Source organism: Argiope bruennichi, chromosome 7, assembly GCF_947563725.1.
Source record: "Argiope bruennichi chromosome 7, qqArgBrue1.1, whole genome shotgun sequence".
NCBI lineage: Eukaryota > Metazoa > Arthropoda > Arachnida > Araneae > Araneidae > Argiope > Argiope bruennichi.
In genome coordinates, this window is record NC_079157.1 from 38168645 (window position 1) to 38190486 (window position 21842).

General features: G+C 31.0%; 1 protein-coding gene across 1 annotated transcript in view; it reads right to left on the reverse strand.

The window, feature by feature from the left end:
• Positions 1 to 12097: 12097 nt before the first annotated feature.
• The window catches only part of LOC129976042 (alpha-tocopherol transfer protein-like), a 28513-nt gene continuing 18768 nt past the window's right edge, over positions 12098 to 21842 (reverse strand). The window contains exon 5 of the mRNA XM_056089391.1: positions 12098 to 13611. Coding sequence (XP_055945366.1) covers positions 13345 to 13611 — 267 coding nt within the window. The 3' untranslated portion in view covers positions 12098 to 13344. The remainder of the gene's footprint in view (positions 13612 to 21842) is intronic.

A 21842-nucleotide genomic window follows, 5' to 3' on the forward strand; every position in this document is an offset into this window, starting at 1 on the left:
TTTTAAAAAGAATTATTGATCTGATAAAGACAGATGTGCTTTATAGTGATATTTTAAATTTAACATAAAAGTTGCTTGTGCAGCTACTGGACGTTTTTTGTGCGTTGGGTAAAATAGAAGAAAATGTTTTGTTTTAATGATATTGTTATTTATTTTTAAATAAATAAAAGTTGGATTTCGACATTGTGAAAAAAGGGGTTACATTTAGCATTTTCAGTTGTTTATTATTACTTTTGTGGACAAAATACAAATTATTTTATCCAATCTGTGGATTTTTTTTAACTGAAAGTTTTTGTAAAATTTATGTAATTAAATTATTTTATTTCTTTAAATTATTGCTTCTTTTCTTGCAACCACATGAGAATTAGTTTGAAAAATTTGAAACCAATTCTTTCTTATGAATTTTAGAATTTCTAATAAGTTTCGAAATACTCTTTGTATTCCCGTGTAAATATATGTATTTGTCAAATTTACAGAGTGCTACTTTTTTTTTGTATCAAAAGAATTTATCTTATCTTAGTTTCAGCATTTTTTTTTTCAAATTAAAAAAAATCTTTTTATTTTAGCTTTCCTATACTTTATTATTTTTGAATAAAATTTCCTAATATATTTTACTGTTGATTTTTTTACATAAAATTATAATCGAAGTTGCTTGAAATTTCTTTGAATTATAAAGAAAGTAATGCACTTGATATTTTTAATGTAAATTTAACTGTATGTAAGAAAATTTTGAAGTTAAATTTTTAATTATAGCCCGTGTAACTTGCAAAAAAATATATGCATTTAATATTCTGATTAGACTGAATGATTGCATTATTTAAGGTGTGTTTCAAATTTTTAGGGACACCATATAAAAACATAAAATCGAAATAATTTTTACCTAATATCTGTAAAAACTTCTTTGAAAAACATGAAAAATTAAATATAATAAAAAAATCTAAAATAATTAAATAAATATCAATGCTAATAAAAGAAGAAATTACAAAAAAATGCCAAATTTGTGTTTCAAATTTTTAGGGGCAGCTAGATGAGATGGTATATAAATTCAAGTTAAATCTTTATTATTGCTCATTTTCATTTACTACCAGTTGTTTTAATAACTTAAAAAGCTTATATTGAAAACGTCCTCTTTAGTACTTAATTTTTTGCCGAAGAAATATGGCTAAAGGGAAATGGTTATCAGATCTTGAAAAAGGCCAAATAAAAGCTTATTACAGCGGAAAAAAGTCTTTGAGAAATATTGCAGCCCTCATAAAACGTTCAAAACGTGCTGCGGAAAATTATGTGAAGCAGTTAAATGTGAAATCAACTGCCATTCAAAAGCGAGGACCTAAGCCAAAGCTCGATTCACGTACCCGCAGGAGAATTATTCAGAAATGTGTAAATGAAAAATCATCAGTACGAAAAGTAACAAAAGAATTGAAACTGCTATGTTCTCACACTACTGTTAGGAGGTCAGTCAAGAGCAATAAAAACATGAAATATGCGAAAAAGGCTTGCAAACCACCACTTGCCAAACAACACAAATTACAACCTTTATTCTGGGCAAAGGAATACATGTATTTCAAAAATGAGTGGATAGAAGTCATGTTCAGCGACGAGAAGAAGTTTAATCTAGATGGGCCAGACGGTTGGTGATATTACTGGCATGATCTAAGAAAAGAACCAGAGATTTTCTCCAAAAGGCAAATGGGCGGTGGATCTGTTATGATTTGGGGAGCGTTTAGCTTCAATGGTACATGCGAACTGGCATTTGTGAATGAAAGAATGGATTCTGATCGATACCAAGAAATGTTACAAACACATTTACTTAATGCAGGACTTGAAATATTGGACTTTTCAATAAGATAATGCATCTATCCACAGCTCAAAATCAACAAAAAAGTGGTTTAGAGATAACAATGTGAAAGTTCTGGATTGGCCAGCTAGAAGCCCTGATCTAAACCCCATTGGAAATCTATGGGGTCTTTTGGCAAGAACAGTTTATGAAGGAGGGCGTCAATTTTATTCGAAAATGCAACTTCAACAAGCAATAATGAAAGCTTGGTGTTCTCTGGATCCAACACTTCTTCAGAACCTAATATATTCCATGCCAAACAGAATATATGATGTCATCAGAAAAAATGTTTCTAATATTTAACGGTAAAAAAGTTTAATTTGAAGTTTTGAAGCTTTTAATTCCACTGTCCCTAAAAATTTGAAACACAAAATTTGTGCTGCTCTTTTGTTTAGTTATTTCAAAGTTGAAATTTATTTGTGTAATCTTTATTTGTTTAATCTAAATTATCTTACAATATTTATTTTTGTTATTATCTAACTTGTTTCAGAAATAAATGTCAAATATTTATTATTCACGCTTTTATTTTCATTTTTATTGGTGTCCCTAAAAAATTGAAACACACCTTAGGTAATGCAATCATTCAGTTAGGTAATGGAATTATTAGCTATTATTTAGGTAAATAAATATAATAATAAAAGTCAAGTAGATTATATTCACATGATACGGACGATGGTTCTTTCTTATTTATATTTGAAAAACATTGAATATGTTACGATTTCTTCTAAAACAAGCCTTTCCGGTTTGAAATAATTTTTTTTTTCATTTTTTTAATATTTTCTGTTGTGCTTTAATTCTAATTTCTGTATTGGGTTGGTTTACAAATTTTTGTATCTTCACAAACTGATGCTTTATTTAATTTAATTGATAACGCTTTTTATTTACATCAGTATCATTACAGTTTGGTACAGTTTTTATGATAATCTAATCTAAATTGCATTAGCTATTATTTAATTTATATTTTATTTAGTTAATTTTATTGAAATGCTTGATTGAACTATCCTTATTAATTAATTATAATATATGAAATGCTTTCTTTTTTAATAGGAGAACAAACATGGTTAAATGGACATCACATTATTTTTTTTTCTTTTTCTTCACGATTAAGGGACGATTTCAATTTTTAAGATGTATTTGTAAAAGCCCTTTGTTAGAATCATGGTTAAATGCCGCCGTAGTCCATGTATGAAATCAAAAAATAGGAAAAAGAGATGATGCGAAAGTATTTAGAGCTTCTATATCTTTAGAATGGAATTTTGCAGAAAAAGCATTTGGGGTTTCAGCTTATGGAGATTTAGCGCGGGAAAATAGGAAGTTGAAGGTCAGAAAAATCTATATTCATAGAGGTTCAGTGTTCTATAATATGAGAGAAGTCAAAGAAGTTCCTTTGTCCATATTTTTAATAACATAAATTGCTAAGGAGAAATTTGAAAAAGTTTTCCAAACGATAATCATTTTTCTCTTTTGTTTTATTACAGTCAAAAGCAGCAGTGGCGTGTTTTATTAGCATGATAATTTTAATAGACTGAATTCTGTCTGTAAAATGCGACATGTGAAGCATTTGATAAAAAAGTCAACTGTCTGCAGCGTAGATTTTTTTTTATTTATTTAGAGCTTTCAAAATCGGTTAGAAGTTATTTTTTGAATAGCAGGTTGCTCACCAAGAAAAAGTTTTAAAAACATTATTTACATTTTTAACAAACATTTTGAGAATTTGAAGTTTTTCCTCAATCACTTCAAGCATATTATTACAAAATATTGTATCTATATTCATATATATACTATTAAATTAACTTTTAAAAATTACTTTAATTTTTTAAAATTAATTAAATTAACTTCTGTGTGATACAAATTTTATTTCAGCGCAAACATTTCTTTTGTTTTAATAAATTATAAAAATATTTAAAAGTATTCTGTAACAAATTTATAGTTTTAAGAATTATATTTATATACTCACGCGCTTTCAGGCGACATTAAATATATTACATTACGTGTATATTAGCAGTTTTTAAAAACAGTATAAAGATCGTCAAATAGAAACTAAAAACATTACTATACTGCAAGTTTTGGAAAGGAAAGTTTATTTCTTTTAATATTTTTCCCATTCAAATAAGCTGCTCAAAACACAAACATAGAATAAAATATTAGTAGATGGCAGATATACTATACAATTTAAAATTTAGTTAATACAACTTAAAATTTAGTTAAATATTTATTTGGCATACTCAGTAACTTTTTTCAATGCGATTGTGATGCCCCGTGATTTGATTTAATTTGTTTTATAATTTTTTATCAACGTATGTTTCAAAAGTTTTAAGTGAAAAGTTATTCTTCTTTAGAAACCAATTCCTCATGAGAATTTTAAATCCATTTGTTGTATAACGTAGCTGCTATCTTTTTTGGTCAAAACAATGAAATAGATTTTTATCTTTATTTATCAAAATCTAGGGAGTTATTTATTCTAGTTTTGTTTAAAGTTTTTTTAATATCATTTGTGATTAATGGATGGACTTTGATTAAATGTTTATTTATAAATTTTTCTTTTTATTACACCCTGCATATAATTATTTACTAAGTTAATCCTCTATCAATCATTCATGAGCAATTTTTTCATAATATTGTTTCAAGAAAATATAATTTTAATACATTGTAAAATAAAATCAGCATATTTACTATTAAAGTTTTAATCCCACCCCCTCACCCCCACCCCACCCCCACTTTTAAAAGCTGCTGACCTTGGACAAGGTCTTGAAATCCACGAATTATTTTTATTTTGAAAATCTCGTTCATGAGCGCTTATGCTTCGTAATAAACAGTAAAAAAGAAGATTACGCGTTTTAGATATCTTTCTTTCTATTTCTTCTTCTTGTGTGCACCCGAGCCCCCCCCCCCCCAGCGCTGATAGAAGCAGTATGGATAGATTTTTATTGCTACTGATGGATACTGAAATTTTGTACAGAACCATGATTTTAGAAAAAAAATGACATGCCAAATTTCATTTATCTAAATCATCTGCGTTTATGCATTTAATTGCATTTTTAATGCATACAAATATACAAACTGATAGATAATATATCCTTTGATAGTCTCACTTGAAAATTTGTTACGTATCAGCATTTGAATATGAAAATCATGTATTAAATCTTATCTATCTAGCTCTATGTCTTTTGTTGCTATCGTACTCACTTGTATATGCATACAAAAACAGGCAAATTTTCTTTTATGTATTTCATTCAAATCTTGATGGAACTCTACATATTTTGTGTAAAAATCAGTTACGAACTTTCATCCGTCTACTCGCAGTATTTTTACGCTAATGTGTTCACAGACAGGCGGTTTCCAAAAATGTGTTTTCAGCTACAGAGAGGTCAAAGACCTGATTCGAATTTTTTGCATGCGTCATAAAAGTAAAAATAAAGGGAAAACGGAGAAAATCTTTGTATTAACATTACCGATTCCCGTTACACGTGCGAGATTGTAAGATTGTTTTGCTTTGAAATGGCAAATAAAGACAAAGCCAGTTGGAAACTTCTAGCGGTTCTTGGATTTTTCCAGACGCGATAAAGAGTTAACTGGTTTCTACCGCGATTACTCAAACGTTCTAGAACTGATTATCAGACTTGTTACAGTTAGATAGACAAACTCGTAATTCATTGAACCAAAATAAACTAGGAATATGATTGCTGATGCTACCAATGTACATACACGTGTGTATTATTTACTTGAATACAATATAATTTAAATTTGCATTATGCTTATCTCAGTTTTGTGACTATACTATAGGACTATCATAAAATTATTTTAAGAAATTCATTTTTTGCATCTTTAATGACTCGATATATATATTAGCTTGGGCCGTGGTGGCCTGATGGTAAGGTCTCGGCTTCGGAACCGGAAGGTTTCAGGTTCGTGACCCGATTCCACCGAAGAACCGTCGTATAAGGGGGGTCTGTTGCACGTTAAATCCGTCAGGGCCAAACGTCCTCCCGCTGATGTGGTGTGGTGTGGAGAGGGGGGTGCCAGCTCAGGTGTCGTCCTCGTCATCTGACCGCGGTTTCAAATTACGAGGTCCATCCCAAAATAGCCCTAGTGTTGCTTCAAACGGGACGTTAATATAACCAAATCAAATATATATTAGCATCTTTGATGACATAGGAATAACTATGATTCGGATAATCTATCTAATAAGATGATTTCTTCTTTTATTTTTTTACTATATCTGAATTGTAACAGAGAAGATGTTCATCTAATTAGATAGTAGATATGAATTATAGTCGGGTCACGTGGCAGTCAAAGTGTTCAGTAAAATGACAATGTTTTGGATTTTTCAGGAAAGATTTAAATTCCGACTGTTTTCTCAAATTGGAAAAAATCTTAAATTGTGTCAGAATCTAAGTTAGATGTTCCAAAATTTACTTATAGGCTAAAACACATAAATGAAAATTTAAATAAATTTAAAATTAAAAAAAAATGGATTAAAAAATTCAAGTTTAAAATGAATTCTTACACAGCCTCTGTGCTTTCTAAGGGGCAGGACGTTACGAACTAACCAGTAAGTGTCGATTTTGGACGCTTTGTTTAGGATTGAAGAATGTTTTGAATTCGAATAAATTACCCCTAATTCTCTCTCTCTTTTTTTTATTTTCGTAGGAAATAGAAAATAAACCTGATTTAAACTTTGGAAAATTATTTTCTATCGAAAATGCTTTCTTAATTTTTAACATGTTTTGAAAAGTATCGTCTTAATGTGACAAATGCGGATAAACCATCGTGATGGAAATATACATGGAAGACAGTGGAAGAGGTCTTCGCAAAACTTTCTTGGATACTCTCTAATCAATGTGTTCAATGTGTTATCCCAGAGAAAGCCTTACATGACATTGGCGTACAATAGTTACGAAACATTAACTCTTGACATGAATATACCAATTTCATTGAATACATTGTGTCATCCTTGGCGAGTTATTTGGCGATTAATCCCTGGCTTGCGGTGAATAGTACCCGAAAATCGAATTTTGGTTTTTCACGCGTTTTTCTCAACCGATTGAAAAATTGATACAGAACTACAATTGTTGTCTAAAGATTACAAACAAAATTTGATATATTTAGATCACGTTGAGTTATTACGTTTACATGTTATTGAAAGTACAGACCGACAGACGGTTAACCTCTCTTTGGAATTAACTCAAAATTTGATAGGTGTCTATACTATAGATATTAAAAATGTGTGCCGACTTTTATCTATATAGCTGTCTTCATTTTGTAGTTATCGTATTATTTTATACTTGAACAACTTTTACTCAAAATTTGCTAAAAATCTGCAAATTTGGTGTAAAGGCCATATACCAAATTTCAACCGTCTTGCTCAAATCGTTCTTGAATTATCTTGAGACAGACAAACAAACTGACATTTTTCAAAAATGTGTTTTTCGAACTCAAGGGAATCTAAAATGTGGAGATTCGTCAAAACTTCGGGTTCGAATCTTTTGACAATTACTATACTTTCTCTTCACTAGATATGCGAGAAAGTGAAAAGTTATTGCAAAATATATTATTTATACTTTTTATACTTCTTTTGTCATTTAGAAACAGCTTTAATTTATATCCGTTTTACTTCTTTTGATAATTTATTTATTTATTTTTTAATTCCGTTTAATAATTCTCCTTACCTATGAGTTATGATGTGAAGAGACATAGTTTAAAGTTAAAAAATCCGTTGACTTCAGATTTAATTTATTATTTTTGTATATCATCTCTAAACTCTTTGCCTTTACAAAAATAAATCAAAAACGCTTTGAGGTAAAGGGAGGAAATCTGGTGTACTGTCTTTACAATAAATTTGTTAATTTCTAACAAATCTTGAGTAAAATCTGTTCAGAGGAAGTCCATCTGTCCAGTTGTTCGATTATAATTTAACACGATAATTACAAAACAAAGAGAACGTGGTGAAAACTTATAAACCAGTTAACAGCTACGCTACACGAGCAATTGCTTTTGTATTGTGGTCATGTTACTGGGCTGCGAACCACAAGGTCCCAGCTTTTATACTCGCTCATATTACACCGCTACAGAACTAAATGGATAAAATTAACTACAAAGATTTGACATCTATAGTGTAAGCACCTATTAAAGTTCGAAGCAAATTCAACTAAGGGTTGATTGTCTGTCCATTCGTACTTTCAGAAAAATGTCTACCCGATAATTCAAAGATGCAATGACTTAAATATATTAAATTTGCTAGGATTTTGTGACTACAAGTGCAGTTTTTTTTGGCGCCACAAAAGTTAATATTTCGTAATTAATGAACGCCAATGCCATGTAAGGCATTTTATTGCAGGAAACATTTATTAGAGAATATGCGAGAAAATTTTGGAAAGATCACTCTCACCGATTTTTTAAACAGAAAATGTGTCAATTTTTTATGTTCTGCCTTTTTTATTTTATCCTTGAAGAGTTTAAAAAAGCTTTTGTAAGAATAACATCCACAAATGATTCTCTCATGGAAAATCGAGTTCCATTATATTTCAGAAATAAATCATTCCAGGTCATTCTGTCATTTAGTTTGGTCTGATTTAACTGTAAATATTAATTTGTACATTTATTTACCTATTTCAAAAATCTATAAATTATTTATGTGAAATACAATATATCAGGAAAGGGTAATATTTTTTAAAATACTTGCTTAAAAATTTTTTTTTTTTTACTAAATCCGCAGTTACAATACCAGTAAATTCTAAAAATGCTTAAGACGTGCGTTTTCTTAAGAAGAGATAGAATATAAGATTGAATGATAAATTTAAATTTATTTTTTAAAATTGTGGTACGCAAAATTAATATTTATTTTGTTATCGATTCCATATTATTGACATTACCGAATCTAAATTTAGTCTCCACCAAAAATTTCATGTTTAATCATTCCAGAATTTCGATTTTGGAATGAACTTTATCTGATTCAGTTAGACTAGTCAACATTGGAAAACGTAAGTTTAAAGGGCTCACGTGTTACACCATGTGAAAATCAGATTTTCCCATCATATAAGAAGTCCTCATCAAATAACACTTTATGGCAGTAGTTTCCCGACTTCAAACAAACCAGTGAAACAAACAGAGTGCTAATGACAACTTATTAGCAGGTATTTGTATAAGGAACATGGCTTTCAAATCGATATCGTATTTGGATTTTTCTGTTTATTTTCTATTAATAGTCTTTCTATACAAGTTTGTTCAAGAATTAATAGTTCCTAAAAATTTCAATTAAATGTTTATTTAAAACTTAGTTTCAAAGGCAAAATATTTTAAACTTCAAATTTTGATGCACATGTGACTCGTATTATTGTAGAACCCGTATGTTCATTGTCCTATGTATTTTTTCCTAATTTTCTTTCTAAATATTTATACATCCAATTATACACCGGAAAAGAATATGTATTTAAAAATTGGTGCACTTCAGAAATTTTCTCCCATTGCTCTTGATTCTGAAGTTAAATTTTAATTATAAATTCAAAATATTTGCAAAAAAGTATTAAATATATACTTTATATTGAAACTTACACAACAGCCTTAAGTCGAATTTTTAGATCACGATCATCAACAATAAAAACCAGCAGGTGTTGTCTCCCCCAAATTTTCTCGCATGCTCTCTAATATAGGTATTATACCAGAAAAAGCCTTGCACGGCATTAGCTTACAATAGATACAAAATATTAACGTTTGACGTGAATTTAGCATTTTTACTGAATCTATCGTGTCATCCTTGGCGAGTTATTTGGCGATTAAGCCTTCGCATGCAATTAAAAACATCCGAACATTCAATTTGTATTTTAGATACTTTTTCAATAACCAATTGAAACAAAAATTTGTGTAAAATTTACTCATGTAGTTACAAAATCCATTATCAAATTTAATATATTTAACTCATTGCGTTTTTGAGCTATCGGGTTTATATGTTTTTGAAAGTACAGACCGACATACGGTCAACCACACATTGGATAAGGATGACAATTTGATGGACGCTAACGATAGATGTTAAACATGTGTGTCGAAATTTTATCCATTTAGCTCTCTTCATTTTGTTTTTACCATGTTAATTTATATTCAAACAACCGAACAGACAGACTTCCTCTGCACGGATTTTGCTCAAAATTTGTCAGAATTTTGGTGTAAAGATTATGTACCGAATTCCATCCATCTAACTCTAAGCGGTTTTGAGTTATCTTTGTCACAGTCATACTTGCATTTTCTAAAAATGTGTTTCTCGATTTAAGTGTGGTCTAAAACATGGAGATTCTTCAAAATCTCGAGTTGGAATTAATAGACGATTACTATACTTTTTCTATACTACAGATAGGAGAAAATAAAAATTGCAAGGATTAGTTATTAGCGGTAACAAGGAAAATGGTTTGAGTTTCCCTTCAGCTGCGAAGTACATTATAAAATGTTTCTTTAAATATTTTTAAAAAATAAATTAAAAATAGGAAAAATAATATACGGTAGAGATTTGGTATAAATAAAAAGAAAATTCCTCAAACTTAAGTATAATGTAAAAAAAAAAAATTGTTTTTTTGTTGTCACGTTTTCAAAAGACATCTCAATAAGTCCCCAAAATTTTGCTTATTTTTAATGAATTAAAATTCGAATAAAAATTTCGAGTTAAAAAATACATCTCTGAGGAGTATCTTCCCGCTATCCAAAGTACATATATGCTAAGTTTTCTAGCTCTAGGTCAAACAATAAAGCATGTAGAGTACCAATACACACATATTCGTATTTATTATTAGTTGAGAAGAGGTCCTTACAAACCGAGCAAATAATAACAAGCGTTTTGAAACCGTACATGTTTTAATCGTTTACAATTATTAACCACATAATATTATCATTATGTGTGTAATGATTGTAATTATAAAAACTGTGGTATCCTGAAATATGTAATTTCGCAAATAGGCTTAAATATATCTCGTCTAAGTGTTACAGATCTGAAGGGAATTTTTGGATTAAAATAAAGCTGCCATACATCCTTTCAAATCGGGTCGATCTAGAATTCTAAGTACCAGGGTGAAAAAAATATAGGTTTTAGAATGTACAAGGTAAAAAAAAAAGTTCGAAAAGGCAAAAAAAGATAAAGCATTTTATATTAATTCATTTAAATATTATTAAGATCGATTTACCTGCAATTATTATAATAGGGGTAACAATAATATTCCATTCATAGTAAAAGTAGGGATGGAGAATTTGCGAAAAGTTAAATTTTTAAAACTAAATCTTCGGTTATCCCAAAAACAGATGTAGAAAATCAGTTACATTTAATCACTTTGTCCATACAATAAATTTTGAGAATCCGAATGTTTCAGATCGCTTATTTTGAGTTTTTGTGAATATAAAGTCCTGTATAAAGCACAAAATCGAACAAAAGTATTGTAAGGAGTCTGAAGTTGAGAGAGTGTTGATTAATACGACACGTCTGGTTATTTTAAAAATGCTAAATAGTAGATATATCGATACGTGTCAACTATTGAAGCTTCATATTTTATGTTTATAATTTTAAAAAAATCAGAAAAAGATAAATATTATTCAATAAAGGAGAGTTTGAGGAGGAAATAGGAATTTTAAACTATTTCTTTTATGGTTGTCAACACGTGAAAGTTGAAATCAGCATCGCTTTCATGATATATTCGAGCATAGCTTCGGATCAGATAGGGGATAGTACAGCTTCGGATGCTATTTTAGAGGGAAACAATGCTTCGTTCGATAAGAATTTTTAAGGCATTTGATGATGATGATATCGTGTTCACTTTACAGCGAAAAGGGATGGGGTGTGCAGTAGCATCAGAGGGTAAAGACCCCTCAGCACCCGAGGGCAGAAGTCTGACTTCTAGCTCATATGATGACACACGCACTCGCTTGCACACCCCTTTTTACAGGGGAGTACATTCAAGCACCTCACAGATAGAACACAGGATGAAGAACAACCATGCCCGAAACAGGACTTGAACCAGTGATGCACAGATCACGGGACGCGCTACCCTTAGGCCAGGACGCCAACTTGCTAACTTTAAGGCATTTCCCACTGCCTTAAGAAGACTTGATGTTTGAATTGATATATGCATTCGTTAATATACGCAATTTCTGTTTGAACCAATTTCGATAAGTAAAACGATGTTTTATTTATTGAAACCATTTGAGAAAAAGTATGATTCTTTGAAACATAAAATTTTATTTAGATAATAATACCTATAGTATAAAAATACATTTAATGTTCTATCACAATAAAGCTGTTAAAATAAATGATTAACATCTAACGCATAGATTGATGTTTATCGAATCTAAGTAATGAGATAAAATACTTATATATGAAAAAGTCTATATATGTACTTTATGTGATGCAATAGATTTATAAATCTTTAAGTTACTGATGAACGGAATGCCAAGACTTTCATTTATTACTTATCGTTACTTATTTCCATAGCAACCATTACAACTCATATTCTAAATGTGTGGTTACTTTTGTGAAAAATATTGTCTTAGTTAGATGCAAGAAAGATCTGTTTTAGCTATAAAAAATTCATTTGTAAAAACTGCATAACTATCCATGTTTGTATTTCAAATTCTGGAATGGAATCATGAAATCACAGTGACTCATCCCACTCTCCAAGTTCCTGCCATTGCAGGAACAAGAAAAAAGAAGAAAAAAAAAAAAAGCTTTTCCCATACTTATGCTTTCTGTAGGCTTACGGTAGATTCAGGACCAGCGCTGCCTAAGCGTGTTTGTTATCTGCAATTTCAAAGAAATTCTCAAGTTTTATTTAACCATTTTGACTTTGCGTTCATATTAGATCGAATCACAGGATCAAAGATCTAGTGCACAAAAAATCCTCTCCAGAGTTTTTGTTAACAAAATGGATTGAAACTTTACAACTGAAAAACCACATTTGGCAGTTCTGTGTGTAGCTTTCATGGTGCAGCTTGGGAAAGATAAGTTAACTGATACTGGAACTGACTATAGTTGCAAAGAAATGATTCATGCTAAATGTTGTGTTTTAATAGCAAAATATTGTCCTTTAGTTTTTGTGTTCATTAAGCTCGTAAACCATTTGAAATTACCTAATTTTAGGACAAGAGTCAAAATATCTTGGTATTTTCATTCCTAAAAAAATCTTTCAGTTTACTGATTATATTGGTGAAAAACCACATTTGACAGTTCTGAGTGCAGCTTTCATGGTGCAGTTTGGAAAAGATAAGTTAACTGATACTGGAACTGATGATAGTTGCAAAAAAATGATTCATGCAAAATGTTGTGTTTTAATAACAAAATATTGTCTTTTAGGTTTTGTATTCATTAAGTTCGTAAACCATTTGAAATTACCTAATTTTAGGAGAAGAGTAAAAATATCTCGGTATTTTCATTTCTATTGCAGTGCTAAAAAAAATCTTTCAGTTTACGGATTATATCGGTGAAAAAGTTTCATGAAGTTTTTAAACTATTTTTTTTTCTTCCAAATATTGCAACTGATTTACCCAAGTGATATATTCAGCAAAGTTCTTGTTGTTTCTTTATGATCTGAGCTGTCTTCGGCTTTGCTGATGTTCCTTTGGTATGGCGATTTCATACCATTGTATATGTACGCGTTGATCCTCTCCATTAAGTCATTGTTTTGAAGTATGATGGAACGAAAATTTTGAAAATCCTTCTTGCCTAAGTAACCACCAAGCTCTTCAGGAAGCGTCTCTGGAGGTAAAATTTTGTGCAAACTGCTCAAATCGGAACTGTGGAAATGTATCTGAAATGAAATATATTGTAAAGATTTAATAGATTATTTGAAAGATGGGCTAGAAAAAGGCACATAATAAGAGAACAAATGCAACATAAAATTTATTATAAAATTCTCAAAAACTTCCATTTTTTTCCATTGTAGTGAATAGCTTATAAGCCAGTTAACAGCTACGCTACACGGGCAATTGCTTTTGTATTGTGGTCATGTTACTGGGCTGCGAGCCACAAGGTCTCAGATTCTATCCTCGCTCATACTAATTCGCCACACCATTTAAAACAAAGATAATCAATAGGAAGGATCTCCCTGAAATCTTTCTAATAAATGTCTTTTTTCAATTCCTCCATATAAAATTGTGGTCCTTGGGTAAAGCCTTGAATAACTTGTATGCAAGTGGTGAAGAATAGTTACGAAATATAGATTTTTGGCGGGAATTTAACATTTTTACTGCATCTGTTGAGAGCATATGTATTCTGGAAGGAATTTTGTCACCCGATTGACGCCGAAATTTCTTACAAAACTGCAGTTGATATCACAAGGTATCATATGAATTTCATAGATTTATAAGTTACTGCGTTTACAGATATGCGAAAATACAGATCAATTGTTGGTTAATTTTTTTTTGACGTATTTTATTCAAAATTAGATAAGAATCTTTGTTTTGACGCTAAACTTGCGTACCAAATCTTATCTACCTAGCTTTTTTTGCGTTGTAGTGTTTGCGAGTTCACTTGTAACTGAAGAGACAAATAGGCAGACACACTTCCAATGGATGAATTTCTTTCAAAATTTGATAGAAATTTCCAAAACTACAACTAAACACCCAAATTTTAGAGTTTTGGAGCTATCGTGTTCATAAAAAGACAAACAGAGAGACAGATACAATAACAAAAGTGTGTTTTTCAAAGTCAGGCTTTAGTTTAGTTTAGTTATATTAACGTCCCGTTGTAAAGCAACACTAGGGCTATTTTGGGGACGGACCTCGTAATTTTGAACCGCGGTCAGATGACGAGGACGACACCTGAGCTGGCACCCCCCTCTCCACGCCACATCACACCAGCGGGAGGGCGTTTCGCATGACGGATTTAACGTGCAACAGACCCCCTTACAAGACGGTTCTTCAGTGAAATCGGGTCTCGAACCTGAAACCTTACGGCACACAAGCCGATACCTTACCATCAGGCCACCGCGGCCCTTCAAAGTCAGGGAGAATTCGACAAAATCTCGAGTTCAAATTTTTTGACGATTAGAATGCTTCCTCTACATTTCGTATGCGAGAAAATAAAAATAAAAAAAAACAGTCGGTGATATTTTAAATTTATACATTTGCAGTAATTTACTCTATAAATATTTTACATCATGTTAACCTTTTGTTTTATGTTGAATCATGTTGCAGAATATGTCATAAGCTCGTAAAAACTGTCAAAGTTTGATAAAAAAAATAACAAATGGTCATAATAAATTTCTGTTTGCACGAATGTGATCAGAAATATTTTACCTCCAAATGATAAATAAAGCACAGATTACTCTTGATTTTGTATCGAACTGGGCAAAGAACCATAAATTAGAGTTCAACGCCATCAAGTCAAAAGTAATGGTCTTGGAGAGGAGAGAGAACCACGTTCGTAATAGTAACCTCACCCTTAATGGAATTCCTCTTTGCTATGTGAAGGAATTAAAATATCTTGGAATTGTCCTTGACAGTAAATTCTCTTGGAAGCAACATATTTTACATCTTTCAAAGAAATGTGAAAAAATTCTGTTTGGTCTTAGTAGAGTTGCCAGATAGTTTTGGTCTCAAATCTAATGTCTCATCCCTCATCTACAAATAAGGTATTGTACCATTTATTTGTTACGGCTCTCGAGTCTGGGGTACTGCTCTGAAGAAAAAAAATAAATTATCGGCTCTTGAGGAAAATTCAAAGGAGAATGCTGCTACGAGTTATTTCTGGGTATCGAACAATATCTTATGAAGCTGTATTTTCTATCTCCGGCTTTCCACCTATTGACATCTTTATAAACCATAGTAATGAATTCAAGAACGCAGCGAAGAACCTGGCCCATAAGAATCTAGATGATTTCCTTCAAATTTCTGAACTTCCCCATCCTGCTGAAAGATTTCCTCTTAATTTAATTAGTTATCATAATAATATCGAAGACAACTTTCCTGTTGTCTGTTTTACAGATGGTAGTAAAATTAACAAAAAGGTTGGGCTTGCATTTGTTGTTTTCCAAGATAATATTGAAACTGAAACTCATCAATTCAGAATAAGAGATGAATGCAGTGTTTTTCAGGCTGAATTGCTTTGCATAGCTCAAGCAGTTTCTTGGATTTGTGACAATAAATACCTTTCATCAAAGTTCTTAATTTGCAGCGACTCCCTTTCATCTTTACACGCCTTAAATAACATCGATTCCCTAAACCAAATAATTGTTAAAACACAATCCAACCTGAGTCATCTTCAAGGCAGAGGTGTGCAAGTTTCATTTTCTTTTGTTAGAGGTCATACAGGAATCTATGGCAATGAACGCGCCGACTGGCTTGCCAAAGAAGCGACGAAACTAGTTAATTCCATTCCTATGAGCATTCCGAAATCTTATGTAAAGAATGTCTTTAAAGATAAAGTTATATCTGAATGGAATACTTTATATCAAGCATCGACTAATGCGCAGCTCACTAAGGAATTTATTCCATCCATACAGAGACGCCTAAAGGCTAACAACTACTTTGAGTCGAATTTTAAGCTTATCCAGTTTCTGACTGGGCATGGAAACTTTAAAGCATATTTAAAACGATTCAGTTTGTCGCCGACTGATAGGTGTTCGTGCTACAGTGGTGCAGTCCAGGATGTCAAGCATTTGATATTTGAATGCACAAAGTTTATTCCGGAAAGACGAAAACTCAAGAACTGCCTTCGAAAGAACAATATAGCTTGGCCTCCTCATTTATCTGCCTTTGTACAGTGTAAATCATCTTTCATTTCCTTTTGTGCACATATCAATAGTATTTTTCCACGTATGATTTAAACTTTACTTTAGTGTGTTTGCCTACATATATTTGCATATATACTTTTGTATTTGTATATTTTATTTGATCATGCTTATTCAATTGTTTTATATCATTTACTGTATGTTTCTGTTACTATGTGAGCAATTTTGTTTCATTTTGCTTTTGTTTGTGTATCTACTTGTTTCCCCCTATTTTTCTTTCTTCTATTTTTGCATTTGTACCTGCGACCTTATATTTGAAATTTACTTTACTGTCGATTGCGTACTGACTTACATCTGTAAGCCTTGTGGTATACTTGTTGGCACACAAGGAGTTCAAACGTAGAGAACAAAAAAAAAAATGATAAATAAATAATACATCTTAAATTTAGTTCACTTTATAGTTCAGGAGTTGTAAATTATATTGGTTTATGGAATGTACTGGTGGTTTTATGTGGCACTTAATTGTATTTCGGAATAAAGATTGAAAAATGCTTGCTGTACATTCTTTTAGTAAAAAAGGCTTTTTATAAAGTTATTTTGATTATTTCGAATTCAAATTACGAACAGGTCTTCAAAATACAATTATCGTGCACGAAAAAAAAATGTGAATAATTAGTATCGCAAAAAAATAAATAAATAAATAAATAAAATAAAATAAATAAATAATAAAAAAAATAAACAAAGCAAAATAGCTGATACCACTAGAAATAATGAATATTTTTCTTTAGCCTATTTTTCTTTATTTCATCGTGCACTATAATCAGCCTTCAAATTTACCCAATGTAATTTTGGAAATTTTATCTTTTTCTTATTATAGTGCAGATGTTATAACGTAATATTTTCTGCTTACGTGCAGATATAAATACTACACTGAAGAGCCTTTAGCTGTCAGAATGAGAAAAAAAAATGAAAATAAATGAATAAATACTTTATTTTTTATTTTATTTTTTATTGCATCTCTTTTTAAGCAGATGTTAATTACATGAAATTATCAATTTTTTAAGCAATATTCCAAATATATATATATATATATATATATATATATATATATATATATATATATATATATATATATATATATATATATATATATAGAGTTTTTATACTAAAGCATACTTGAAATATATATTCTAAAATAAGCAGTGTTTTTAGAATTTTAAAGGAAAATATTATTAAAGATGTTTTTCAAAGTTAAATTATTCAACTACTTGAGCAATAAAAAGTCTTCCATAATAAAAAATGTTTTATTTCAATGATATTTGTAATATAAAAAATAATTTTTGAAACTACGATATTATGAACTAAATTATTTACTCAAGCGTCATAAAAATATAAAAAGTGATAATGTCACCATCTTTAAACTTCATTGAAATTTATTTTGAATTATATAAAATGAAAGTTATGGAAGTGATGAATTTCCACATTAGGAATTCAACAAAATAAATAAATAAATAAACTGCTTATTTATAAAGTCAAAAATTGAACTCCATTATCACGTCAACTTGTTTCGTTGTGAAATTCTGTTCAATGCCATCAACATCATCAATTCATCAGGAAACGGTCAGCAGAATGAAATGTCAAATGCTCCTTGATCGAAACATAACGAATGAATGAAAATAATTTCCAAAGGAAGAAAAAGAGAAAATAATCAGGTTTCATTTAGTTTTATATTAGATAAGAGCAACACCTCATTTGCAAAAAAACTCATCAGTTTAATTGTTACCATTCATAGTTTACAATAGAATTGATTTTAAGAATTTTATAGCTGTATTTAAGAAGCTCTTTGATTTTATTTTGCTTGTTAACCATAAGTATGAATCAGCAAGCACATCACTTAAATATTCCAGAAAAAAATCCAACTAAAGATTATTAAATTCAATATAGATATAAATAAATTTAAAAAAAATCTTTTTAGAGGCTAACAATTTGCTATGTTTGGATGTAAGAAAAATAATCTTCTTTTTTTTTTCCTTCAAAAAATTAGAAAATTTTCCAATTCCACATTATAGGAAAAGTAATCGTCCCATTTAAAGTCATTATATTTTAAAAAGTAGTCCTCCCGCAGGTGTAGTGTGGAAGTTTGGAGAGGGGGTTGCCAGCTCAGGTATCGTGCTCGTCATCTGACCAAGGTTCAAAATTACGAGGCCCGTCCAAAAAAAACCCTAGTGCTGCTTTAAAATGGGACGTTAATATAATTAAACTAAATTAAACTCGTCACTACTTATAATTTGAGACCAAAAATATTTTTTGATACATTTTATGCAGTTATTTCATGAATATCAGCAATATTCCATTAAATAATTTCCTTCTAGTTAAAGCAAATTCTTTCTCATGCAACATTCTTTTATTTTTTTCAATAAAAGTAATTAACATTTTTTTATTTATTTTTATTTGCAGAATGAGAAAGCAGACATTTATAAAAACATTTCACTCGTGATACGTTAGCTCGTTTGCCATTCAATTTAAATTAAAAAAAAAATTCAAAGTAATACATGTCTAAAACTGTCAATTCCAAATGTTTGTAAACGTTTTTAGAGAAATTCAAGATTTTATTGTAAATCCATCAATATACAGTATATTGACCATCAATATACATTATCTATCAATATACCAATATACCACATATATAGATATAGACTTCTATCTCTTAATTTTTTTGCCTATAAACTCTGATTTTAACTTTCTCCAAAAAAAAAAAAAAAAAAAAAATGGCAGGTTTAAAATAATAAATTTACGTGATTTCTACAGAAAGTAATTTTCTTCCTGCTTTCATGTGAGTATAATGGTTGAAAACTTCGTTAAAGCAAATTAAGAAATAACGTTTCTAGATATTTCTAGAGAAATTCCTTATCCGTATTTAAGATTATATTTATTATCTTTGCCGTCAAATATTGCATTCTACTAAACCAATATTTTCAAATGAAAAAGGTAGAATGACCAGTTGCAATGCAGTATTGGTTTCCAAACAAAAGAAATAGCAAATATTAGAGTTAAGTTGTTAGAAACAGCAGAAAATTCTAAAAGATAGTCATCAGCTGATTTTTGTGATGTGTGAGCTGTCTTACAACAAATAAAACCAAACAGCTTCATGTTTACCATAAACATTAAAAAGTAGATAGTTTTCTTTGAGGCTGCTTATAATTCTATAAATTAAATCTGTAAGAGATGAATTTAGTTACTGTTTAAAAATACACTGCATTAAATTTTTCATATTAGGTTGATGCATAATTGTCAGGCGTTTCTTTGACGCGCTATTTTTTAATAAAAATTTACAATATTTTATGATGATAATGATGATGTCGTGTCCGCGTTACCACGGTAAGGGGTTGCAGTAGCTTCTGAGGGTAAAGACCCCTGAGCACCCAAGGGCAGAAGTCTGACTTCTAGCTCATGAAACTCACACACATTCGCTTGCACAACCCCTTTTTACAGGGGGGCACATTCACACACCTCACAGATAGAACACAGATGAAGAACAACCATGCCCGAACCGTGATTCGAACCCGGGACGCCCTCACTGGGAAGACACGCTACCCCTATGCCAGGACGCCGGCAATATCATATAAATTTATATTAGAAAATGTTCTTCTACTTTTAGGTAATAAAATTGCGTGTCGATAATCATACTCATATTATGCTGCACCACTTTGAGAAAGGATAGAAAGCAGCGCAGCCATTTAGCTATCTCAACGAACTTTTCGGTGAGAGCATATTCATTGAAAATCGATGCAGGGAAGGTTTGCCCGTCACCTTAGAAGATAAGTCAGGATAGGTCGACAATAGGATTTCGACGACCATGCAATTTTGACAGCCGTGAAAGGGGACGAAAGCTTGACAACTCGAATGCTGGCCAACAACTTCAATGTTGATCATTCAACCGCCGTTCGTCGTCTCAAAAAGCTTGGAAAGGTATGGAAATTGGCTGGATGTGTTCCCCACGAACTCAGCAATAACAATAAAGCCGAACGTGTTCTAATTTTCACCTATTTGCTTTAACGAAACGAGTGGGGTCCGTTCCTGGAGGATCTTGTCACTGGTGATGAATCATGGCTTCTCTTCAGAAACTCAAAAAGAATGAAGCATCGACTTTCGCTAATATTATGCCTCAACGAAAAGTTCGTTGGGATCGCTAAATGAGTGCGCTGCTTTCCATTCTTTCTCAAAGTGGTACAGTATTATATGACAAATATGAGCATGATTATCGACACGCATTTTTATAACTTAAAAGTAGAAGAATATTTTCATTCATAAATTTATAAGATATTGTAAATTTTTATTAAAATATAGCACGTTAAAAAAACGCCTGACAATTATGCAACAACCCAATAGTTTATTGAATATCTTCACGTTTTTATAACATTCATGCTTCGATAATAGGTTATTAATTCAATAATTTACATAGACAGTGTGTTTTCAAAAATAATAATACAGAATCATCAAGCATACAAAAAACTTTTATCATTTTTATAAAACAACAGGAGAAACAAATGCTACAGGGACAGGGGTGAATTCTTTGTCAGTGAAAAATGGGTGGTTATTAAAAAAAAGCTTTACCAATTTATACATCCTTGAGGATATAGAAATGAAATGAAAGTATGAATCCTGATATTTTAAAATTAGCACTCAAAGAGATACGAAAAACAACAGTTCAGATCTCATAGCTAAAGGGATAAAATTTTAAATCGCGTCAAAAAAATTTGATCATGTTAATAAAAAAAAATATAAATGGAGTTGGAATAGTATCTGTAGTATAAAGAGGCCATTACTAACTCAGAGAATAAGAAAAGTTGAAAATGACCAATAAAAGTTGGAAAGCAAAAGAAAAGAAAACCATGTTTGCGAGTTCGAACCACAAAGTCCCAGGTTCTATTCCCGCGCATCCCAATACCCTTAAATTGGTGACCTCGGACGATAAACATTCAACCTTCGTACAGCTCTTGTGGCATCATCTACCCGCAACCAAAGTCGTCAGACTCACTTGACGCAGCAACCACTCACTCACATACGCTCGCCATAACGCTTGGCGCTACTCAACTGGGTACGGACCCATTAGACAACAGCTAAAAATACCTCACCACTCAACAGCCATATCGTTCGTCTCACCTCCGACTCACTGGAGGGAGGGTCTGTGGTGAATAGCATATAAGCCAATTAACAACTACGCTACACGAGCATATGCTTTTGTATACTGGTTATGTTACTGGACTGCAAACCACAAGATTCCAGGTTCTATCCATCGCACATCTCAA